The sequence below is a fragment of the Salvelinus fontinalis genome, chromosome 11, assembly GCF_029448725.1.
Source record: "Salvelinus fontinalis isolate EN_2023a chromosome 11, ASM2944872v1, whole genome shotgun sequence".
Classification (NCBI taxonomy): Eukaryota; Metazoa; Chordata; class Actinopteri; order Salmoniformes; family Salmonidae; genus Salvelinus; species Salvelinus fontinalis.
Genome location: NC_074675.1, coordinates 33,574,652 through 33,599,154, shown reverse-complemented (window position 1 = coordinate 33,599,154; position 24,503 = coordinate 33,574,652). Strand labels below are relative to the sequence as shown.

Here is a 24,503-nt window from a genome sequence, read left to right as displayed (position 1 = left end):
AACTAGCCTACATATGGAGAAAGCCTTAATATTGTTTTCTTTAATCCCCTCCTTTCTCAGTTAAATGTGACCACTTGAGGAAGAAGAACAAATGAACATGTTTAATGTGGTTTCCTTTTCTCTCTCTGTGTGTGTGGTGGGTTTTATCTGTCTTATGGGTGTGTGGGATGTGGGACATTGTCGTTTAAACCAGATTATAACGGTGTTCTTTTGCCAACTAACCAAAAAAAAACATAACGAAAAAGCAAATAAAAAAGCGGCAGGCAAGGCCTATTGATTAGCAAAGGGTACATTTCAAATAGCACCATTTTCCCTACATAGTGCACTACTTTTGACCAGAACCCTATAGGCACTATTAGGGCTGGGCGATATGGCCTAAAGATCATATCGAGATTATTATTATTTTCAAACTTATGGGCGTTTCACAATAGGTTATATACGGTATATCTAAAAATACAAACAATTCTCTAAATAAGCTTTGTTGCACAATTTAACGGTCAAATACACTTCATTTCAAACAGTCGGCAATAATCAAATGAATTCGGGGTTTGTAAAATGATACCTAGGCTAAGTATCAGCCATCCACAACCATACGACCCACTAATAAGATAACTATTTAATCAAAATAGTTTACCCTGCTTTTTTTTGTAATAATCACTGATCTGGCGTTATTGTCTGTCTATGACAATTCCTTTTTTGTTACAAATTTGATCCGATCAATGCACATCCACAAATGATTATTAGCAGGCATACTAGAAAATGAACACAGGTCTCATAAACAATATGTTAAGCACACGTGCTAGTGACTAGCCAGCTAATCTTTTATAAGTCTAGCCAACTTGGATCTATTTGCTTGCTTAACAAGGTAGAACACTGTTATGAGTACACCCTCCTACTGTTTGAACAACAGCCTGTTCGCTTTGTTTTAGATGTTGAAATCAAGGGGCCTACCTGGATAAGAATACGCTAATTCCTTATATACAGTGGGCTCCAAAATTACTGGCACCCCTGACTGGCAATGCACAAACAATACTTAAACAAATATAAACAATATAATTATAGAGAGAAACTCAAAATACCAACGTGAGAAATACTGTACTTTATTAATGTCCTCCAAATCAAGGTTTCACAATTTAATGGCACCCTTAAAGATTATTGTAAATAACATCTACCAAAATTAAACCACACATTAAATTCCACTTATTTAAGTTTATCTAAGTCTTAAGGAACTATATTGAGCCATTACATCACTTCCTTTTTCACTAGGGTATAAAAATGAGGTAATACACATGCAATATCCCACTGTCATCCAACACCATGAAGAAAACAAAAGAACTAGCAGTTAAAAAGAGACAGATGGTCGTAGACCTTCATAAATCTGGTAATGGCTACAAGAAGATCCAAAAACGATTGAATATACCACTGAGCACTGTCAGGGCAATTATTAGAACATTCAAAAGATATGGAACACTTGAAAAACTCACGTGTAGAGGACACATGCATTTTGCCCCCCAGGATAGGGAGGAGGGTGGTGAGAAAAGCAACAAAATCCCCAAGAAAAACTGTGAAAGAATTGCAGGCCTTGGTGGCGTCTTGGGGTCACCGGTTTTCAAAAGCACCATCAGACGCCACCTCCACATCCACAGGCTCTTTGGAAGGGTTGCCAGAAGAAAGCCCTTTCTGACCCCAAGACACAGGCGCAAGCGCTTGGAGTTTGCCAAACGTCATTTAAATTATGACTGGAAGAAGGTGCTCTGGTCAGATGAGACCAAAATTGAACGTTTTGGTCAGATACAGCATCGGCATGTTTGGCGTCGAAACAGAGATGCATACAAGGAGAGGCACCTCAAACATCACTGACCCACAGTGAAATACGGAGGGGAGTCAGTGATGTTTTGGGGCTGTTTTTAATTCCAGAGGTCCAGGGGCACTGGTTAAGATTGATGGCATAATGAATTCTACCAAGTATCAGGCAATTTTGGCTGACAATCTGGTTGCCTCTGCCAGAAGGCTGGGACTTGGCCGTAGGGGGACTTTCCAACAAGACAATGACCTGAAACATACCTCAGGATCCACACAGAAATGGTTCTGTGACAACAAAATCAATGTTCTGCCATGGCCATCTCAGTCGCCGGACCTCAATCCAATAGAAAACCTGTAGGCTGATTTGAAGAGGGCAGTTGATAAGCGCAAACCCAAGAATGTGAAGGATCTTGAAAGGATCTACATAGAGGAATGGTCCAAAATCCCTCCAAATGTGTTCCTTAACCTTGTCAAACTTTCCAGGAAAAGACTCCAAGCTGTTATCCTTGCCAGAGGTGGTTGTACGAAGTACTACATGAGGAGTGCCAAGAATTATGAAACCTTGATTTTGGTTAGAATTATTTTGTATTAAATAATGGAATGATTTTGGTTGGTTCCTTTGAAACATTAATAAAGTACAGTATTTCTCACATGTTGCTATTTTGAGTTTATCTCTATAATTATATTGTTAATATTTTTTTAAGTGTTTGTGCATTGCCAGTCAGGGGTGCCGGTCATTTTGGAGCCCACTGTAAATGTGCCTTTTTATGCTTCTGCACATTTTATAAAACACAGACTAAACTGCTAGCAGGTATATCGTACCACAATGCCGCACGCGACAGAAACCGAGAAATATAGTTTCCCACAGTCCTGTTCACTGATACTCCGGGTTTTAGTAGTTGAAACATTAAAAAAGGGGAAACGACTGATTCTGTTGGACCAAACCTCAAATGCAAATAGTGAATTTGAAACTGCGCTTTGTCAGAGAGGATGAAGGGATCTTTTGCCTTTGTTGTTGTTGAGTGGCAGGGGGAGGGGTTGGTGCACACAGCACAGAAGGAGCGAAAGGAGATGAGACCAAAAAGACACAATCTTGATTCTTGCGATACAGGCATTTGGAACATTGCACTAAAATATACATTCGAATGAATCAAATTAATTGGATATATAGTCCAGCCCTAGGCACTATGGGCCCTGGTCAAAAGTAGTGCACTATAAAGGGAATAGGGTGCCATTTTTAAGACGCACCCATAGATTCACAGACGGTAAGCAGGAGGCTGCTTGCAAGAAATAGGTGTCATCCATCCGGTGTGCTATGCTTTCAGATTAGTCTAGGAAAAAAATAACACCTATTTTTTTGGTTTTGTTACTGGCCCTCTCAATCTGGTCTCTCATCTCTCTTGCTCCCACTCTCTCTCATCCTTTGCTTCTCTCTCTGACTCCCTCGCTTTTCTCACTACAGAGACAGATAGAGAGGAGGCGTAGAGGAGTGGGTGTGATGTAGAACGCATTGTAACCGCCCGCAAGCCAGTTGTCCTTTTATTGCTGTTAGATGTGATCACACGCACGCTCACACACACACACACACGGTTGTACAATGGGGAACAACCAAAGGTTGGGTTCTCAGTTCAGTTCACCGACTTGGGACGTGGACTCATTTCAACACTTCTGAGGTAAAAAAAAAAAAGAAAGAAATACAGTTTTGAGTGAACTCTCACTTTAACGTCAGTACTGCCATGTGCATATAGCCTCAACTGCCTCGTGCCCCGGCACATTGACTCAGTACCGGTACTCCTTGTATGTAGTCTTGTTATTAGTATTTTATTGTGTTACTGTCTCCTTTTTTCTTTTTCTTTTAAATAAGCGTTATTGGGAAAATGCTCAAAAGTATGCATTTCATGGTAAAGTCTACACCTGTTTGTATTCGGTGCATGTGACAAATACAATTTGATTTGATTTGCCAATTATGTGTATTGGGTGATAGAATGCCTTGGGGTGAAGTTTCTGACTATTGTAGTGGTGTTACACAACTTTAGTGGTTAGAGACACAGAGGCAGAGAGGAGCACAGGGAGAGATAGAGGGAACTAAATGGAGTGAGAGATGGATTGGTGAGAGATGGAATGGTGAGAGATGAGGGAAGTCAATTGCAACCCTGTCTGGCCCCTCTTAACACACACACACACACACACACACTCCTGTAAGTACAAAGATGTATCCTCCCTGAGCATTAAGGAATTCCTCAGCCCCCCCTCGTTCCTCCCTCTGTTATTAGAGCGGAGGGAGGAGGAGAAGAGAACAGAGACAGTCCCAAATGGTGCATGAAGAGTACAAGCGTGGGATGGATGGATAGAACAGGATAGTGATGGACTGACTGACCTCACTGGAGAGAGAGGTAGAGAGAGAGAGAGGGAGTGAGTGAGTGTCTACTCCCTCATGTCTGGTAGTTTTAAGAGGATGTCTTTTAGGCTGCACCTCTGTCACTTACACACACACACACAATCCATTTGTATCTCCGTATGCCGTGTGTGTTTGCGTGTGTTCCCCATGTCGTGTGTGCGTGTTACATTCTCCACCTCTCCTTTTAGGTAGATGAAAAGAAAATCAAGGCCATTGACGTCTCACCTACTGTCATACCCTTTAACTGATCTGTCCATATCCATCTGTATAAGGAATGGATTAACAAAAGAGCTTAGAATCTCTTTAATTGATTAATTGTTCTAGCCCCTGTGTGTGTGGAGTGTGTTAGGGCTGGGTATTGCCAGGGCCCTCACGATACGATATCACTATACATAGGTGCCGTTAAGATATGTATTGCGATTTGATATTAGGATTTGGCGATCCAAATATATTGCTCATTTATATGTCTGCTCCTAGAGAGAGGAGAAAATGAGGTTTGATCAGTCAGGGAAATAGAAGTGCTGAAAACATGTTGGGTCACTATTTAAAAAGACGATGGAGAACAATCAGTAGGATGAAAAATCCCGGAGTTTTGCCGCATGTCCTTCCCACTAGCGCTAGCAAGCGCAACCTAGAGTTTTTTTACATTTATTTTACAAATCGATACTTGGGAGTCATATCAATATACTATCGTCCAAAAATAATATTGCGATATGCAACTATTGACTAGTCTGTGTGTATGAAATGCGACATTGGGTTCTAAATTAAAGTTCTGCCTCAGGGTAGCAGGTGAAAAGAGGGGAGCGAGAGGGCGAAATAGAGAGAGGGGGGGGATAAGGAAGGGGAGAGAGAGCCAAAGATAGACATTGAATTCTCTATTACGGCAGTCCCTCTCACACCTCCAGGGAAGACCGAAGGGAAGGTAGAGCTGGGCCGAGAGAATCAAGCGTCTCTGAGAAGGACTGCTGATTTAGGATCAATTTAGCCTTTTAGATGAATAAGATGGACAGGGGAGTACTGCTAAATGGCATATATTACTGATCCTAGATCAGTGCTCTTACTCTGAGAAGCTCAACATACGGACCCTGATGCTGGATATGCAAGGCTTAGAGGAGGAGGCTGCAACAAGGTCTCGCCGACTCACTGCAGAATCAGACGTTTGTCCATAAACGTCAAATTGCGAAGGTTAAGTTTCGGCATTCGTTCCAAATGGTTAAGGGCTTATGGTTTAGGATAGGGTTCCAAATAAAACAAATAGTGCCTAGAACTGGGATTGAACGTGACGAAAACAAAAACAACTCTGGTTACGTTTGGGCATTCATTCGGAATGTTAAGGATTAAGGTTTAGTGTAGGGTAAAAAAAAAAACGAATGTCTAGCTCTGGAATTGAACACGCAACCCTCAAAGCTGAAGCTTGCGGCTTATGTCCATTCGCCATCCCCGTTCACAACGCCCTAGCATAGCGGTTCCGAAACCGGGGTTTGCCTGATATGAAAATGTGGTCACAGGAGAATTTCCCAAATCCTGGTTAAAAAAAATAATATATAAACTACCGATGCTATTCACGTGGACAAATTGTTCTGTCTCACGATTCCAGAGCATGAAACTGCACAGGCTATGTTTAGTGTGCTGCGTGGCTATATTGATGAAACACACAGATGGCTTTTGCACAGATGGGGCTCCGTCTATCATGGGACGGCGGGCCTCTGCACTCTAGTTATGAATGTGTCTCCCTTTGCCATGTGGACGCATTGTATGATACAACCACTGAGCTACACTATACAGTACAAGTCAAAAGTTTTAGAACACCTACTCATTCAAGGGTTTTTGTTTATGTTTTACTATTTTCTACATTGTAGAATAATAGTGAAGGCATCAAAACGATGAAATAACACATATGGAATCATGTAGTAACCAAAAACTTTTGAAACAAATCAAAATAAATTTTATATTTGAGGTTCTTCAAATAGCCACCCTTTGCCTTGATGACAGCTTTGCACACTCTTGGCATTCTCTCAACCAGTTTCACCTGGAATGCTTTTCCAACAGTCTTGAAGGAGTTCCCACATATGCTGAGCACTTGTTGGCTGCTTTTTCTTCACTCTGCGGTCCGACTCATTCCAAACAATCTCAGTTTGGTTGAGGCCGGGTGATTGTGGAGGCCAGGTCATCTGATGCAGCACTCCATCACTTTCCTTTTTGGGAACCACACATGCAGAGATCATCTGTTCACCCACACACACAGCGTCTCACAATGACACAGTGGTTGGAACAAAACATCTCAAATTTGGACTCATCAGACCAAAGGACAGATTTAAACCGGTCCGATTTCCATTGCTCGTGTTTCTTGGTCAAAGCATGTCTCTTCTTATTGGTGTCCTTTAGTAGTGATTTCTTTGAAGCAATTTGACCATGAAGGCTCATTCATGCAGTCTCCTCTGAACAGTTGATGTTGAGATGTGTCTGTTACTTGAACTCTGAAGCATTTATTTGGGCTGCAATTTCTGAGACTGGTAACTCTAATGAACTTATCCGCTGCAGCAGAGGTAACTCTGGGTCTTCCATTCCTTTGGCGGTCCTCATGAGAGCCAGTTTCATCATAGCGCTTGATGGTTTTTGCGATTGCACTTGAAGAAACTTTCAAAGTTCTTGAAATGTTCTGGATTGACTGACCTTCATGTCTTCAAGTAATGATGGACTGTCTTTTCTCTTTGCTTATTTGAGATGTTTTTGCCATAATATGGACTTCGTCTTTTACCAAATAGGGCTATGTTCTGTACACCACCCCTACCATGTCACAACACAACTGTTTGGCGCAAATGCATTAAAAAGGAAAGAAATTCCACAAATACATTTTTAACAAGGCACACCTGTTAATTGAAATGCATTCCAGGAGACTACCTCATGCAGCTGGTTGAGAGATTGCCAAGAGTGTGCAAAGCTGTTAAGGCAAGGGGTGGCTATTTGAAGAATCTCAAATATAAAATATATTTTGATTTTGTTAACATTTTTTTGGTTACTACATGATTCCATATGTGTTATTTCATAGTTTTGATGTCTTCACTATTATTCTACAATGTAGAAAAGATTAAAAAAAATAAAGAAAAACCCTTGAATGAGTAGGTGTTCTAAAACGTTTGACTTGTACTGTATATACAGTATGTAATATCGTCTTTGTCTATCAAAATAATTGTAAAGTGGCTAACCTTAATCGAAATGAAAATGATTCAAATCTAAAAGTAAAAATTCAACCAGAGAGCGCCCTTAGATGGTGGGAAAAGTCGGCACTTGACCGTTGCACCTGAATCATTCCCATGGTGAAAGTCTAAGCCACTACGCTATGAAGCCAAAAATATTGCACAGACGTTGCTGTTACCGGCTGCAATAGATCTGGTGAAAATAATTTGTTGGGAGGCAGAGGCACAGAATCTCACATCAATGCCTTTGTCAGATAACACGGTGAAACTAAGAGTTGATTCTATAGCTAGCACGCAAGAGGAAACTCTGACTGAATGACATAACTCCCCGCTCTCCAAATGGACTTTAGCTTTGAGGGCCGAGATGCCTGTGCTTTGACTTTTGTTCAATACATGTCGTGGGATGCTATTCACGTGGACAAATTGTTCTGTCTCACGATTCCAGAGCATGAAACTGCACAGGCTATGTTTAGTGTGCTGCGTGGCTATATTGATGAAAAACACAGATGGCTTTTGCACAGATGGGGCTCCGTCTATCATGGGACGGCGGGCCTCTGCACTCTAGTTATGAATGTGTCTCCCTTTGCCATGTGGATGCATTGTATGATACAACCACTGAGCTACACTATACAGTACAAGTCAAAAGTTTGGACACACCTACTCATTCAAGGGTTTTTCTTTATTTTAACTATTTTCTACATTGTAGAATAATAGTGAAGACATCAAAACTATGAAATAACACACATGGAATCATGTAGTAACCAAAAAAAAAAAGCTCCAATTTGGAATTCGACCAAAGGACGGATTACCATCGGTCTAATGTCCATTGCTTGTGTTTCTTGGTCGAAACAAGTCTCTTCTTAATGGTGTCCTTAGTAGTGGTTTCTTTGCAGCAATTCGACCATGAAGGCTGTTTCATGCAGTCTCCTCTGAACAGTTGATGTTGAGATGTGTCTGTTACTTGTACTCTGTAAAGCATTTATTTGCGCTGCAATTTCTGAGGTTGGTAACTCTAATGAACTCATCCTCTGCAACAGAGGTACAGTGAGGGAAAAAAGTATTTGATCCCCTTCTGATTTTGTAAGTTTGCCCACTGACAAAGAAATGATCAGTCTATCATTTTAATGGCAGGTTTATTTGAACAGTGAGAGACAGAATAACAACAACAAAAATCCAGAAAAACGCATGTCAAAAATGTTATAAATTGATTTGCATTTTAATGAGGGAAATAAGTATTTGACCCGTCTGCAAAACATGACTTAGTACTTGGTGGCAAAACCCTTGTTGGCATTCACAGAGGTCAGACGTTTCTTGTAGTTGACCACCAGTTTTGCACACATCTCAGGAGGGATTTTGTCCCACTCCTCTTTGCAGATCTTCTCCAAGTCATTTAAGGTTTCGAGGCTGACGTTTGGCAACTCAAACCTTCTGCTCCCTCCACAGATTTTCTATGGGATTAAGGTCTGGAGACTGGCTAGGCCACTCCAGGACCTTAATGTGTTTCTTCTTGAGCCACTCCTTTGTTGCCTTGGCCGTGTGTTTTGGGTCATTGTCATGCTGGAATACCCATCCACGACCCATTTTCAATGCCCTGGCTGAGGGAAGGAGGTTCTCACCCAAGATTTGACGGTACATGGCCCCGTCCATCGTCCCTTTGATGCGGTGAAGTTGTTCTGTCCCCTTAGCAGAAAAACACCCCCAAAGCATAATGTTTCCACCTCCATGTTTGACGGTGGGGATGATGTTCTTGGGGTCATAGGCAGTATTCCTCCTCCTCCAAACACGTTGAGTTGATGCCAAAGAGCTCCATTTTGGTCACATCTGACCACAACACTTTCACCCAGGTTGAATCATTCACATGTTCATTGGCAAACTTCAGACGGGCATGTATATGTGCTTTCTTGAGCAGGGGGACCTTGCGGGCGCTGCAGGATTTCAGTCCTTCACGGCGTAGTGTGTTACCAATTGTTTTCTTGGTGACTATGGTCCCAGCTGCCTTGAGATCATTGACAAGATCCTCCCGTGTAGTTCTGGGCTGATTCCTCACCGTTCTCATGATCATTGCAACTCCACGAGGTGAGCTCTTGCATGGAGCCCCAGGCCGAGGGAGATTGACAATTCTTTTGTGTTTCTTCCATTTGCGAATAATTGCACCAACTGTTGTCACCTTCTCACCAAGCTGCTTGGCGATGGTTTTGTAGCCCATTCCAGCCTTGTGTAGGTCTACAATCTTGTCCCTGACATCCTTGGAGAGCTTTTTGATCTTGGCCATGGTGAAGAGTTTGGAATCTGATTGATTGCTTCTGTGGACCGGTTTCTTTTATACAGGTAACAAACTGAGATTAGGAGCACTCCCTTTAAGAGTGTGCTCCTAATCTCAGCTCGTTACCTGTATAAAAGACACCTGGGAGCCAGAAATCTTTCTGATTGAGAGGGGGTCAAATACTTATTTCCCTCATTAAAATGCAAATCAATTTATAACATTTTTGACATGCGTTTTTCTGGATTTTTGTTGTTGTTATTCTGTCTCTCACTGTTCAAATATACCTACCATTAAAATTATAGACTGATCATTTCTTTGTCAGTGGGCAAATGTACAAAATCAGCAGGGGATCAAATACTTTTTTCCCTCACTGTAACTCTGGGTCTTCCATTCCTGTGGCGGTCCTCATGAAGTTGGAGACTTTTATCTCCCTCAACAACTTTAAAAATCTGCTATCCGAGCAGCTAACCGATCGCTGCAGCTGTACATAGTCCATCTGTAAACTACCCACCCAATTTACCTACCTCACCCCATACTGCTTTTATTTATTTACTTTTCTGCTCTTTTGCACACCAGTATCTCTTCTTGCACATGATCATCTGATGATTTATCACTCCAGTGTTAATCTGCTAAATTGTAATTATTCGATTTATTGCCTACCTCATGCCTTTTGCACACATTGTATATAGATTCTCTTTTTTTCTACCATGTTATTGACTTGTTTATTGTTTACTCCATGTGTAACTCTGTGTTGTTGTCTGTTCACACTGCTATGCTTTATCTTGGCCAGTTCGCAGTTGCAAATGAGAACTTGTTCTCAACTAGCCTACCTGGTTAAATAAAGGTGAAATAAAAAAAATAAATAAAAATGAGAGCCAGTTTCATCATAGCGCTTGATGGTTTTTGCGACTGCACTTGAAGAGACTTCCAAAGTTCTTGAAATGTTCCTTATTGACTGACCTTCATGTCTTCAAGTAATGATGGACTGTCATTTCTCTTTGCTTATTTGAGCTGTTCTTGCCATAATATGGACTTAGCCCTATTTGGTAAAATACATCTTCTGTATACCACCCCTACCATGTCACAACATCTGACTGGCTCAAACGCATTAAGAAGGAAAGACATTCTACAAATGAACTTTTTAACGAGGCACACCTGTGAATTGAAATGCATTCCAGGAGACTACCTCATGAAGCTGGTTGAGAGAATGCCAAGAGTGTACAAAACTGTCGTCAAGGCAAAGAGTGGCTACTTTGAAGAATCTCAAATGTAAAATATATTTTGATTTGTTTAACACTTTTTTTTGGTTGCTACATGATTCCATGTGTGTTATTTCATAGTTGTGATGTCTTCACTATTTTTCTACAATGTAGAAAATAGTAAAAATAAAGAAAAACCCTTGAATGAGTTGGTGTCCAAACTTTTGACTTGTACTGTATTTACAAAAGTATGTGGACGCCCCTTCAAATTAGTGGATTCGGTTATTTTAGCTACACCCGTTGCTGACCGGTGTATAAAATCGAGCACACAGCCATGCAATCTCAATAGACAAACATTGGCAGTAGAATGGTCTTACTGAAAAGCTTAGAGACTTTCAACAAGTCACCATCATAGGATGCCACCTTTCCAACAAGTCAGTTCGTCAAATTTCTGCCCTGCTAGAGCTGACCCGGTCAACTGTAAGTGCTGTTATTGTGAAGTGGAAACGTCTAGAAGCAACACCGGATCAGCCGCGAAGTCGTAAGCCACACAAGCTCACAGAAGAGAACCACCGAGTGCTGAAGCGCGTAGCGTGTAAAAAATATTTTGCCCTCGGTTGCAACACTCACTACCAAGTTCCAAATTACCTCTGTAAGCAACGTCAGCACAATAACTGTTCTTCGGGAGCTTTGTGAAATGGGTTTCCATGGCCGTGCAGCCGCACACAAGCCTAAGATCGCCATGCCAGGCGTTGGCTGGAGTGGTGTAAATCTTGCCGCCAGTAGGGCAGTGGAAACGCATTCCTATGGAGTGATGAATAACGCTTCACCATCTGGCAGTTCGATGGATGAATCTGGGTTTGGTGGATGCCAGGAGAACGCTACCTGCCCCAATGCATAGTGCCAACTGTAAAGTGTGGTGGAGGAGGAATAATGGTCTAGGGCTGTTTTTCATGGTTTGGGCAAAGCACCTCAGTTCCTGTGAAGGGAAATCTTAATTCTACAGCATACAATAACATTCTAGACGATTCTGTGCCTCCAACTTTGTGGCAACAGTTTGGGGAAAGCCCTTTCCGGTTTCAGCATGACAATGCCCCCATGCACATAGAGAGGTCCATACAAAAATTGTTTGTCAAGATCACTGTGGAAGAACTTGACTGGCCTGCACAGAGCCCTGACCTCAACCCCATCGAACACCTTTGTGATGATTTTGGAACGCCGACTGCGAGCCAGGCCTAATCGCCCAACATCAGTCCCCGACCGCACTAATGCTCTTGTGCAAGTTCCTGAATTAAGTCCCTACAACAGTGTTTCAACATCTAGTGGAAAGCCTTCCCAGAAGAGTGGAGGCTGTTATTGCAGCAAAGGGGGGACCGACTCCATATTAATGCCCATGATTTTGGAATGAGATGGTTGACGAGCAGGTGTCCACATACTTTTGGTAATGTAGTGTATAACGGATACATTGAGAGTAACTGGTGGCAAAAGAGAACTCCGAGAAGCTCAGCAGACAAATTCTATTGTAAGCTACATTGCGCTTGTCTGTTCGCAAAACTATGTGGTGATGTGAGGTCAGAGCATGACAATGTTCTATTTCACACCAAGGCTTGGTGGTTATCGAGGGGGACTGTTGGAAAGATTGTTTGTATTGAGAGAGGAACTGTTGTCATTCGCAATGGATGTAAAAAAAAAACAGACTTTGACTCTCTGTGTTATGAAAAGAAAATGTGTCTCCTTGCCTATTGTAACAGACATAGTTGGGAAACGGAACGAACCGAATGCAGGCATGCAGGGGAAATACAAAAAACATTCTACAGATGAGTGACCGACTCAGCGAAATCCATTTGACTGTGATCCTGGCTCAGTTGACATGCCGGTAAGTGAAATCGAACAGCTGATCGAGCTGTCATGTGACCGGAATGCTGCAGACAACTCGTCCACATTACAGGTCACCAGGGAGGAGTTTTTGGTTCCTGACTCGGAGGGAATACTGTGCCGGTTCCCTCCGAGCATTAAAACTCACAGTACACTGATTCAGTGCTCTCGTCTGCATTAGAAACAAAATACCGATCCAGGTGGGATGTGACCGGAGAGATGAGGTTCGCACTGTCGATCACACCCCCCTGACTTTGAGATGTTCCCGACATGCATCAAGCACACCCATTGGATTTGTGGTGGTGATATAAGAGAAATGATGTCAGACTCATTTGCAATTGATTGTCATAGCCCCCACATAAGTATACGATGGTGTGTTGAGAATACACTCCGAAATACTGTTAGAATGTTTAGCAATTGACTGCCATAGCCTCAATTAAAAAAAAGTAAACACGGGCTGTTAATTACATTATTGAACCCCTGCTCTAGTAAAACCCATGCCTACTTGATGCTAATAACGCTCAACGTTGCCCCCAGTTGCCTGTTTTGAAGCAATCTCCTGACATCCTGCTCACTTGGATGGATGTCTGATTCCGCAGTGAATCTTGAGCGAACTGGCTGGAGTGAGAAGAGTGGGGAGGTTGTGTGTGTGTTCTCTCCCTGGGTGTTCTGACAGGTGATCAGTACCAGAGACTCTGGTCTTCCACTCCCCCCCCCCCCCCCCCCCCCCGCCACCACCACACACACACTACAATACTCTCTAACTGATACTCCAATAAAACAGTAGCCCAACCTCCTCTCTCACTTCCTCTCTCGCTCCCTCTCTCTCTCTCTCTCGCTTCCTCTCTCTCTCTCGCTTCCTCTCTCTCTCTCTCTCGATTCCTCTCTCTCCCCCTCCCTCGCTTCCTCTCTCTCTCTCTCTCTCTCGCTTCCTATCTCTCCTCTCTCTCTCTCTCTCTCTCTCCCCCTCTCTCGCTCTCGATTCCTCTCTGGCTCCCGGCATCTCTTTCCCTTTCTCTCTCGCTCCTTTTAGCGCCCTCTCTCGCTCTCGTCCTGCTCTGTTTCCCTACTAACATTTGCATGTTCTGTCTCGCAACTCTCCCCATCTACTTTCCTCCTTCGTCTCTCCGCCCTGCCAGTGCAGATCCTGATTTGACTGTGTACATATCCTATATCCACGACTGACTGACAGCGAAACACATTAGCACTGTGTGTGTGTGTGTGTTTGTTTGATGAATGATTGATGAGTTGAACACAGGTGCACTGGTAGCTAGTCTCGCCCTATTCAAATCCCGTAGCTCCAATATTGACTCACTATGATAAAGCGTGTGTGTGTGTGTGTGTGTGTGTGTGTGTGTGTGTGTGTGTGTGTGTTTGAATAAAGCCCAGCGTTTGCCTCTTGTTCACCTGTGTCTCATGGTTGTATTCAACTTGCTTTACTGAAAGTGTATCTCTGTGTGTGTGTGCGTTTATTATTCTGCACCCGTGTGTATCTGTTTGCATTTTGCTCTCTGGTGAAATCAATGCGTAGGGATGGAGGACGATGGCATTTTAGAACAGTAAGGCCATTGTTTGTTGTTTTATCAATGTGTGTTTGTCGCTATAAACGAGTTTTTGTACAAATTTGGACAACAAAAAAATGAAATAGGCAAATATCTGACGACATCGCTTTTCCGGGTAGGCAAAACCACCAGCTAGCTAACGTGTACACGATCTGGAGTTCATAACCTCTGTGTAGTGTAGCTACATAGCGATGATTATAACGCTGAGTTCGTTTTGGTGTAGCCTGGTTGTCATGAACGAGAAATGAACAGACTTGCGACAACAACAACAAAAATGCCATGTGCATTCATAGTAACGATGGGCGTGAGATGTTGAGTATTGGATCGTGTGTATTCTAAATTGTCAATACTGTTGAACAAAGGAGTCTTAAGCTTTGTGGTAAGAGCTTCATAACGATGTAAGAATATAAAACAAGCGCAGGTTTCCATGTCAACGTATCACTAAAGATGTCAACTTATTACGAAAGATTAGTAGGTGACTACTACCGTACCATGGGAAAAGTGTCTTATCTGTCACAGTAGCCTGGTATAAATCCATATGCTTTTGTTGTGTTGTGTTTTGCTTGTCACATCATTGTGACTTTGCAGAAAGACGGCTATCTATATTTTGTTCCTTCTAAACTCGAGCTACTGTCCGCTTTATCTTCCTTCTCTTTCTCTCTTCCCGTCTTTTTTGTTCTTTTCTCCTCTCCTCCCCTCCCTCCTTGCCTCGTTCCACCGCTCTAATCCCTTTAACTGGCCCATTGTTGCCGGGCATTGTGGTTATTGTAGTTGGTGTAAATGTGTGCAGAGAGAGGAGGAGAGCGATTGAGTCTCTATTGTTCTCGCTCGCTCTCCCTTTCTTTCTCTCCCCTTCTCTCCCGCGCCTTGCGTGGGGGGAGAAATAGCACAAGGCTTCGTCTCATGCAAAATTCCCAAATCCTACGTGTGTGTGTGTGTGTGTGTGTGTGTGTGTCGGTATGTACTGTATCTTGATACATCTGTCCCTTTGTGCACCGGTACAAGTGTGTTTATAAAAGGTGTGTGTGGAAGTGAGTGTAACCTCTCCCACATCCCTGGGCTCAGTGGAACAACAATTGGAAAAATGCATTTGACCTACGGACAGGGCAGGGAAATATTTTTCACACCGTGAGTGTGCGTGTCTGAGCGTGCATATGTGTTTTACCACACCGTCCCTCTGCTTAGCGAATGCTTTTAGCTTCACAGTGACAGTAACAACATATACATCTAGATCCTGACACACACACACACAGGGAAACATTACGAGTGCTAGAGCCCTACGCTGTCCTCTCTGACGCAGGCTGGCTGCATTTTCAGCTCACCAGCAAGTTCACGAGCTGCCTGCCCCCGCTACTGAAATCTCTAACCCGCACTGTCGGTATGTGTGTGTGTGTTCTCTCTGTGTAGCATACTGTCTGAGTATATAGTCTGTGTGTGTGTGCGCACATACGTGTCTGTTTACATTGCTATACTGTATGTATTCGTGTCTCTCTATGTGTGTACTGCACGGGTGGTTGGTGGCACCTTAATTGGGGTGACTGGAGCGGAATCAGTGGAATGGTATCAAATACATCAAACACATGGTTTCCAGGTATTTGATGCCATTCCATTTGCTCCGTTCCGGCAATTATTATGGGCCGTTCTCCCCTCAGCAGCCTCCACTGGTGTACTGTTACACAGTATAAGCTAGTCCAGTCTGTCTCCTGTCTGTCCGTCCGTCCCGCCGTCAGTCCGCCCATTCCGGCTGTCTGTGCACTGTCCTGCCTTTCCTCCAAGGTTTTTGTGAGACATCTATTGACCTGCCGTGTATCATGTGTCCGAATAGAGCAGTTCATATTTAGTGTGTCCGTGAGTGTTTTCTAGAACGGTCTAACTTTAAACCGTTCATGTTCCTGTCACGATAATGCATCAATAATGACAGAATTGATTGGTTGAGTGTTTCAATAACGCTTATTGAGGTGTTCTAATAGTAGAGATGAAAAGTCGATTGACCTTAGAACAGTGCCAAGTGGGTTTAATGCGTATTTAGTGTGTCCATGAGTGTTTCTATTAATAATTGTGCCATGATAATTCATCCATGAGGATTGATTGATTTAGTGTTTCTAAGGGGTCAAGGGTCTGCGTCCCAAATGGCACCCTAATTCCCTTTATAGTCCTCTACTTTTGACCAGAGGGTGTAGGGTGCCATTTGGTACGTCGTCAAGGTGCTGTAATGGATTACTGTGGAGTTTTCGATGATGCGATGCAAGAGTAATATGCTGATGAAACTCTTCGGTAGTGGGGTCGGCTTGGAGAACGCAGGCGCAGACACAACCTACCATGTAATTTATTTTATCATCGCTCTTTCCTTGATGACTCCTGGGGTAATCGGATGACTCGCAGGTGTGCGTCTGTGTCTATGCTCACCGGGACCTGTGTATGCACACCTGAGCTCCGGTTATTTTCTAAGGGCAGTTTGGATGATAGATGTTATAATAATGGGGTATGAGTTGTTGTTCGTTCTCTCTCCTCTCTTTCTCTCTCTCTCTCTTTGGTTTACTTGGTTCTCAGTTTAGTGTAGCTTTGACTCTTACACTTGCAGCAATGGCAAACACATGGCAGTAGGTAAAACACTGTGTGTGTGTGTGTGCACGTACCCTTTGTGTGTGTGTGTGTGTGTGTGTGTATATATACAGGTATGTGTACATTTCTGTGAATCCAGTTGCTCACGTCTTCTTTGATAAATAGAGGAAAGTGTAAGTGTGAGAACAGAATGATTTATCCGGAACTCTGTCTCTCTCCTTTTCTTTTTGTCACCCTCTCTCGTTCTCTACTTCCTTCTATCTATATCTCCTTGCTCTGTGTCTCCATTTTAGTTCAAACCGCAATGATGAAGTAGGCTACAAGGCAAAAGACACCAGTTAAATGCAACTGACCTAGCAAGACAATACCAACAGCTACTTAATGAATCAAAGAATACACCCATGTTCTTCCAAACGAAGTAAGACTGGGGCCAAGTAAGGCTCCCAACAGTTACCAAGCGCTATTACATAAATTGTCCTGAAACTAATTATTGCATTCGGAAGGTAGTCAGACACCTTCCCTTTTCCCAAATGTTGGTACGTTACAGCCTTATTCTAAAATTGATTAAGGAAAACCTTTTCCTCATCAATCTACACACAATGACAAAGCAAAAACAGGTTTTTAGACATTTTAGCAAATAACACATTTTTACATAAGTATTCAGAACCTTTACTCAGTACATTGTTGAAGCGCCTTTGGCAGCGATTTCAGCGTTGAGTCTTCTTGGGTATGACGCTACAAGCTTGGCACACTTGTATTTGGGGAGTTTCTCCCATTCTTCTCTGCAGATCCTCTCAAGCTCTGTCAGGTTGGATGGCCACAGGTATTTTCAGGTCTCTCCAAAGATGTTATGTTCGGGTTCAAGTCCGGGCTCTGGCTGGGCCACTCAAGGACATTCAGACTTGTCCCGAAGCCACTCCTGTGTTGTCTTGGCTGTGTGCTTAGAGTCGTTGTCCTGTTGGAAGGTGATCTCGACAAACCATTTCTGTATAGACCTCCCTTTGTGCACAGAGGGGATTGTCATGCTGAAACAGAAGAGGGCCTTCCCCAACATGTTGCCACAAAGTTGGAAGCAGAGAATCTTCTAGAATTTCATTGTATGCTGTAGCATTAAGATTTCCCTTCACTGGAACAAGGGGCTTAGCCCGAACCATTATTCCTCCTCCACCAAACTTGATAGTTGGCACGATGGATTGGGACAGGTAGCGTTCTCATGGCATCTACCAAACCCAGATTTGGCCGTCGGACTGCCAGATGGAGCGCTGAATCATGCTAAACCAGAGAATGTGTTGCCACTGCTCCAGAGTCCAATGGCGGCGAACTCCAGCCGATGCTTGGAATTGCACTGGGTGATCTTAGGCTTGTGTTCGACTGCTCGGCCATGGAAACCCATTTCATGAAGCTCCCGACAAACAGTTATTGTGCTGATGTTGCTTACAGAGGCAGTTTGGTGAGTGTTGCAACCGAGGACAGACAATTTTTCGTGCTACGTGCTTCAGCAATCAGTGGTCCCGTTCTGTGAGCTTGTGTGGCCTACGACTTTGCGGCTGAGCCGCTGTTTCTCCTAGACGTTTCCACTTCACAATAACAGCGCTTACAGTTGACCGGGGCAGCTCTAGCAGGGCATAGATTTGACAACTGACTTGTTGGAAAGGTGGCATCCTATGAAAGTCACTGAGCTCTTCTGTAAGGCCATTCTATTGCCAATGTTTGTCTATGGAGATTGCATTGCTGTCAGCATTTCACCTTTGCCAAGACAATCCATTCACAGGTGCACCTTGTGCTGGGGACAATAAAATGCCACTTTTAAAATGTGCAATTTTGTCACACAACACAATGCCACAGATGTCTCAAGTTTTGAGGAAGTGCGCAATTGGCATGCTGACTGCAGGAATGTCCACCAGAGCTGTAGACAGAGAATGTAATGTTAATTTATCTACCATAAGCTGCCTCCAATGTCGTTTTAGAGAATTTGGCAACCGGCCTCACAACTGCAGAGCACGTGTAACCACACCAGCCCAGGACCTCCACATCCGGCTTCTCCACCTGTGGGATCGTCTGAGTGGAGGTGTGGGGGGGTGCTGAGGAGTATTTATGTTTATAACAAAGCCCTTTTTGTCGGGAAAAACCATTTCTGATTGGCTCGGCCTGATTCCCCAGCCCAGTCATGTGAATTCCATAGATTAGGGCCCAATGAATTTCAGTTTCCTTACATGAACAGTAACTCAGTCAAATCTTTGAAATTGTTGCATGTTGCGTTTATAATTTTGTTCTGTGTATATACAGTACAGTCAAAAGTTTGGATACACCTACTCATTGAAGGGTTTTTCTTTATTTTTACTATTTTCTACATTGTAGAATAATAGTGAAGACATCAAAACAATGAAATAACACATATGGAATCATGTAGTAACTAAAGAAGCGTTATGTTAAAAGTGTATTTGTGGAATTTCTTTCCTCAATGCGTTTGAGCCAATCAGTTGTGCTTTGACAAGGTAGGGTTGGTATACAAAAGATAGCTCTATTTGGTAAAAGACCAAGTCCATATTATGGCAAGAACAGCTCAGACAAGCAATGAGAAACGACTGTCCATCGTTACTTTAAGACATGAAGGTCAGTCAATCCGGAACATTTCAAGAACTTTGAAAGTTTGAAAGTGCAGTCGCCAAAACCATCAAGCGCTATGATGAAACTGGCTCTCATGAGGACCGCCACAGGAAAGGAAGACGCAGAGTTACCTCTGCTGCAGAGGACAAGTTCATTAGAGTTAACTACACGTCAGATTGCAGCCCAAATAAATGCTTCACAGAGTTCAAGTAACAGACACATCAACTGTTCAGAGGAGACGTGAATCAAGCCTTCATGGTCAAATTTCTACAAAGAAACCACTACTAAAGGACACCAATGAGAAGAAGAGACTTGCTTGGGCCAAAACACGAGCAATGGACTTTAGACTGGTGGAATCTGTCCTTTGGTCTGATGAGTCCAAATTGGAGGTTTTTGGTTCCAACTGCTGTGTCTTTGTGAGACGCAGAGTAGGTGAACGGATGATCTCCGCATGTGTGGTTCCTACCGTAAAGCATGGAGGAGGAGGTGTGTGGGTGCTTTGCTGGTGACACTGTAGGTGATTTTTCAAATCAAATTTATTTATAAAGCCCTTCTTACATAAGCTGATATCTCAAAGTGCTGTACAGAAACCCAGCCTAAAACCCCAAACAGCAAGCAATGTAGGTGTAGAAGCACGGTGGCTAGGAAAACCTCCCTAGAAAGGCCAGAACCTAGGAAGAAACCTAGAGAGGAACCAGGCTATGAGGGCTGGCCAGTGCTCTTTTGGCTGTGCCGGGTGGAGATTATAACAGAACATGGCCAAGATGTTCAAATGTTCATAGATGACCAACAGGGTCAAATAATACTAATCACAGTGGTTGTCGAGGGTGCAACATGTCAGCACCTTTTTTATAAATGTTTAATTTATTTCAAAGCACACTGAACCAGCATGGCTACCACAGAATTCTGCAGCGATACGCCATCCCGTCTGGTTTTGGCTTTGTGAGACTATCATTTGTTTTTCAACAGGACAATGACCCAACACACCTCTAGGCTGTGTAAGGGCTATTTGATCAAGAAGGAGAGTGATGGACTGCTGCATCAGATGACCTGGCCTCCACAATCCCCCGACCTCAACCCAATTGAGATGGTTTGTGATGAGTTGGACTGCAGAGTGAAGGAAAAGCAGCCAACAAGTGCTCAGCATATGTGGGAATGCCAAGACTGTTGGAAAAGCATTCCAGGTGACTACCTCATGAAGCTGGTTGAGAGAATGCCAAGTGTGCAAAGCTGTCCTCAAGGCAAAGGGTGGCTACTTTGAATAATCTAAAATAAATATGGATTTGTTTAACACTTTTGGCTGCTACATGTGTTATTTCTTAGTTTTGATGTCTTAACTATTATTCTACAATGTAGAAAATAGTAAAAAGAAAGAAAAACCCTTGAATGAGTAGGTGTCTCCACACTTTTGACTGGTACTGTAAATCTCAGTGGAGGCTCTTCCCAGAGGAGGAAAGGGAGGACCCTCTCCAGTGAATTTTGGAAAAATGTTAATAGTGAAAAAGTTCTCCTTTTTAGATATTACTATACTAAATATATTTACGTCACCAAACAATTTATTGAAACACTATTTTGCAAAGAATGGATACAGTAGCCTCAACAGCACTCTGTAGGGTAAGCACCATGGTGTAACCGGAGAACAGCTAGTTTCCGTCCTCCTCTGGGTACATCGACTTCTTTACAAAACCTAGGAGGCTCGTGGTTCTTACCCCTTCCATAGACTTACACAGTAATTATGACGACTTTCGGAGGATGTCCTCCAACCTATCAGAGCTCTTGCAGTATGAACTGACATGTCCAATTTGTAAGTCGCTCTGGATAAGAGCGTCTGCTAAATGACTTAAATGTAAATGTTGTCCACCCAATCAAAGGATCAGAGAATTAATCTAGTACTAAAAGCATAAAATACAGCTTGCTAGCACTGCAGTGCATAAAATGTGGTGAGTAGTTGACCCAAAGAAAAAGGCACAAATTTAATTTATTTTAAAAAATGAAGGAGACGCAAGAGTGCTAACTATAAGTAAGTGCTAGCTATATTTTGTTGTATTTGTTTCACTTTCACTTATTTAGCTAGCGAATGCAGCTAGCTAGTATATTCTACTCAAACACCCGGCTCAAACAGAGAGCGATGCCATGTTAGCTAGCTGGCTAAGGCTATCCAACACTGGAACTCTTCCAAGTCAAGCTTTTGGTTTTATAAATGTATTGCCACCGGGGCCTGCCGGGTTAACAGCTAAATTGCTTGCTGTCCACTTTACTGTAACGGGTTTACTAATGCGTTAGTTCTAGTAGCTATGTTGACTATGACGCTAGCTAATATGGTGACGAAGATGTAGGCTGTGTGTAGCGGTTAGTAGTTATGGTTTGAAGGTTTGGCTTGAAAAAAATGTTTCACCTGGCCACAGACAGCTGCTGTTTTGTGCACTGCAAAGGGAAAGTCCATAAGCAAAGGGAAATGTTGAGAGGAGAGTGCGTAGATGCAAGAATAATTTATACAACGAGCAAAGTGACCATGATGTTTGTATGTGGCTGCTATGACAGTGAACTGTGTGTGCAGGTGATCCGGGGTGTATTCATTCTGTCAATTTTGTTGAAAAACTTTTCTAAATGAAAGCAAACAAAACCGTGATAAACATACCTGAATTTGTCCAATAGAAACTCGAATTCGCAACTATCTGTACTAAATGATTACACCTTAGATTGGATAGATGCAGGCAAGTGTATGCAAGATGGTTTTGTAGGCTGTGTACATTTATGTGAACCCAGTTGCTCACATCTTCTCTGTGATGACAGGAAATGAGCCAGCAGAATAGAGGAAGTGTGAGAGCAGAATGATTAAGCAAGAACTCTCTCTCCTCACTCTCCTTCTCTTTTTCTCCCCCTCTCTCATCATTCTCTCTTTGTATCTCTTGCTTTCTCCATTTCTTTTACTTTTTTTTATCCTTCTCTTTTTCTGCCCCTTCCTCCTTCTCTCTCTCTCTCTCTCTCTCTCTCTCCCCCTTTTGCTCTTCCCCACCCCGTCTTTCTCTGTCCCTCTCTCTTCATGGATGGCATAGGGGCTGAATCAGAGGCTAGATACAAACAAACATTTCTGATCTATCTCATTTAACCAGGGTTTGGAACCGAAATTATTTTCCTATCGTTTCATTCTGAACATTCCACTGTTCTGACCAGCAAAATTAGGTTCTGAACCGGTTTGAACCCCAAAACAGTAACGGTTTATATTGTTCCTTTCAGTTCCTTTTTAAACCCCAGAATTGTTTGATTTTTAAAAAACATTTAGCTCGACATTAAATTACTTCACCAATCATTGCGGATAAAGCAGCTTGCTATGGAGCGGGCAAGCTATTGACATGCATTGGACAGACACGTGTAGGGCGTGAGATGCGACTGAAATTTTGCAGCTGGGGCGAGAGCAAAAGAGTGTGGAGGAAGCTTGACTTGAAGCACTGAGCATATTGTTGTTATGACATGCGTTGTCTGAATTAGGCCCAAAGAATTATACCTACAGAGGAGTGGCTTCTATGAAGGAAATGTTGAATATCGTTCAACTTCAGAGAGTTGGCTTAACATTGGACCAGAGCTAGCTAGCTAACAAGCTTTTGTGTGCAGAGCAGCACCAGCATTTAAATAAAAACACGTCTTACGGGCCTCCCGAGTGGTGCAGCGGTCTAAGGCACTGCGTCGCAGTGTTGAGGTGTCCTAACAGCCTAGGGTTCAATCCTAGCCGGCAGGAACTGGGAGTCCCATAGGGCGGCTCACAATTGGCCCAGCGCCGTCCGGGTTAGGGGAGGGTTTGGCCGGGGGGCTTTCCTTGGCTCATCGCGCTCTAGCGACTCCTTGTGGCGGGCCAGGCGCTTGCAAGCTGACTTCAGTCATCAGTTGAACGGTGTTTCCTCCGACACGTTGGTGCCGATGGCTCCCGGGTTAGGCGAGCGGATGTTAAGAAGCAGCGCAGCTTGGCAGGTCATGTTTCACCTCTCCCGAGCCCGTTAGGGAGTTGCAGCGACGAGACAAGATTGAATCGCAATTGGGTATCCTGAAATTGGGGGGAAAAAGGGGGTAAAAAAAAACACGTCTTACCTTTTTGTAGTTAATAAATCCAATATGAAACGAGAACTATAATATCCTTAACTTGTATTGAAAAAGTGAATCCATTCTTCTCTAATTAAAAATCTCTCTCCCTAATTTCTGAGTCACGCTTGTAACGTCCGTAAACTACAGTAGACTATGCTTCGGCGGGGGCAGAAAGCCTACACACACATGCGCACACACACTGGCAAAGATTTTCAGCTGGTAGGCAGGCACTGAAATACGTTTCTGAGTGACAGTGAGGGCTTTGCATAGGCGCTTAAAATAACGTAATTAACCGGAACTGTATAGATTACTTTCGTTCCCGGTTCTGATTCTGTTCCTAAAAAAAAAAAACAGTTCCGGTACTGTTCCCTGAACCGGTTCTAACCCCTGCATTTAACCCACTGCCTGAGCCAGGTATCACAGAGGAAGAGACAAGTTTTGATTAGATTCAGTGTATCTATCTCTGCTTTCTGTCATATTTCACCACAATCTAATCAGGGACGTTAGCTCAAACCACCGTTTTCTTGCTCTGTTTCACTGCCTCCATCTCTCTCTATTTCCCTCATTCTCCCAGTTTTCCATATCTTGACTAGGTATTACTGAAGGAAAAAGAACCGGAGAGAGGGGAGAAGGCACAGAGAAAATGAGAGGGAGAGGAGGGAGGGAGGGAGGAAGGGCAAGGCAGGGTTTCCTCGAGTCAGTCAGACAGAGGAAGGGCCGGAGGGAGGGGGGGAGAGAGAGGAAGGGAAGGAGAGAGGGAAGGATGGACAGATGAGTGATTGTTTTGCAAAAGCACAGGAAGTTCTCTACTATTAGAAAGCAAACTAGAGCGAGAGAGAGAAAGGGAAGGAAGGAGAGAGACGGCGACAGAGCGAGAGGAGAGACCGGGAAAGGTAGAGAGAGGGACTGAGAGAAAGAGAGGGAGAGAGAGTTAATGAGTGAGAAAAGGAGGACAGGGAA

General features: G+C 43.2%; 1 protein-coding gene across 1 annotated transcript in view; it reads left to right on the top strand.

Moving 5' to 3' along the window:
* Positions 1–14,168: 14,168 nt before the first annotated feature.
* Positions 14,169–24,503, top strand: part of arrb2b (arrestin, beta 2b) — a 58,824-nt gene continuing 48,489 nt past the window's right edge. Inside the window, exon 1 of the mRNA XM_055938490.1 lies at positions 14,169–14,294. Within this exon, the coding sequence (XP_055794465.1) occupies positions 14,269–14,294 (26 nt within the window). The 5' untranslated portion in view covers positions 14,169–14,268. The remainder of the gene's footprint in view (positions 14,295–24,503) is intronic.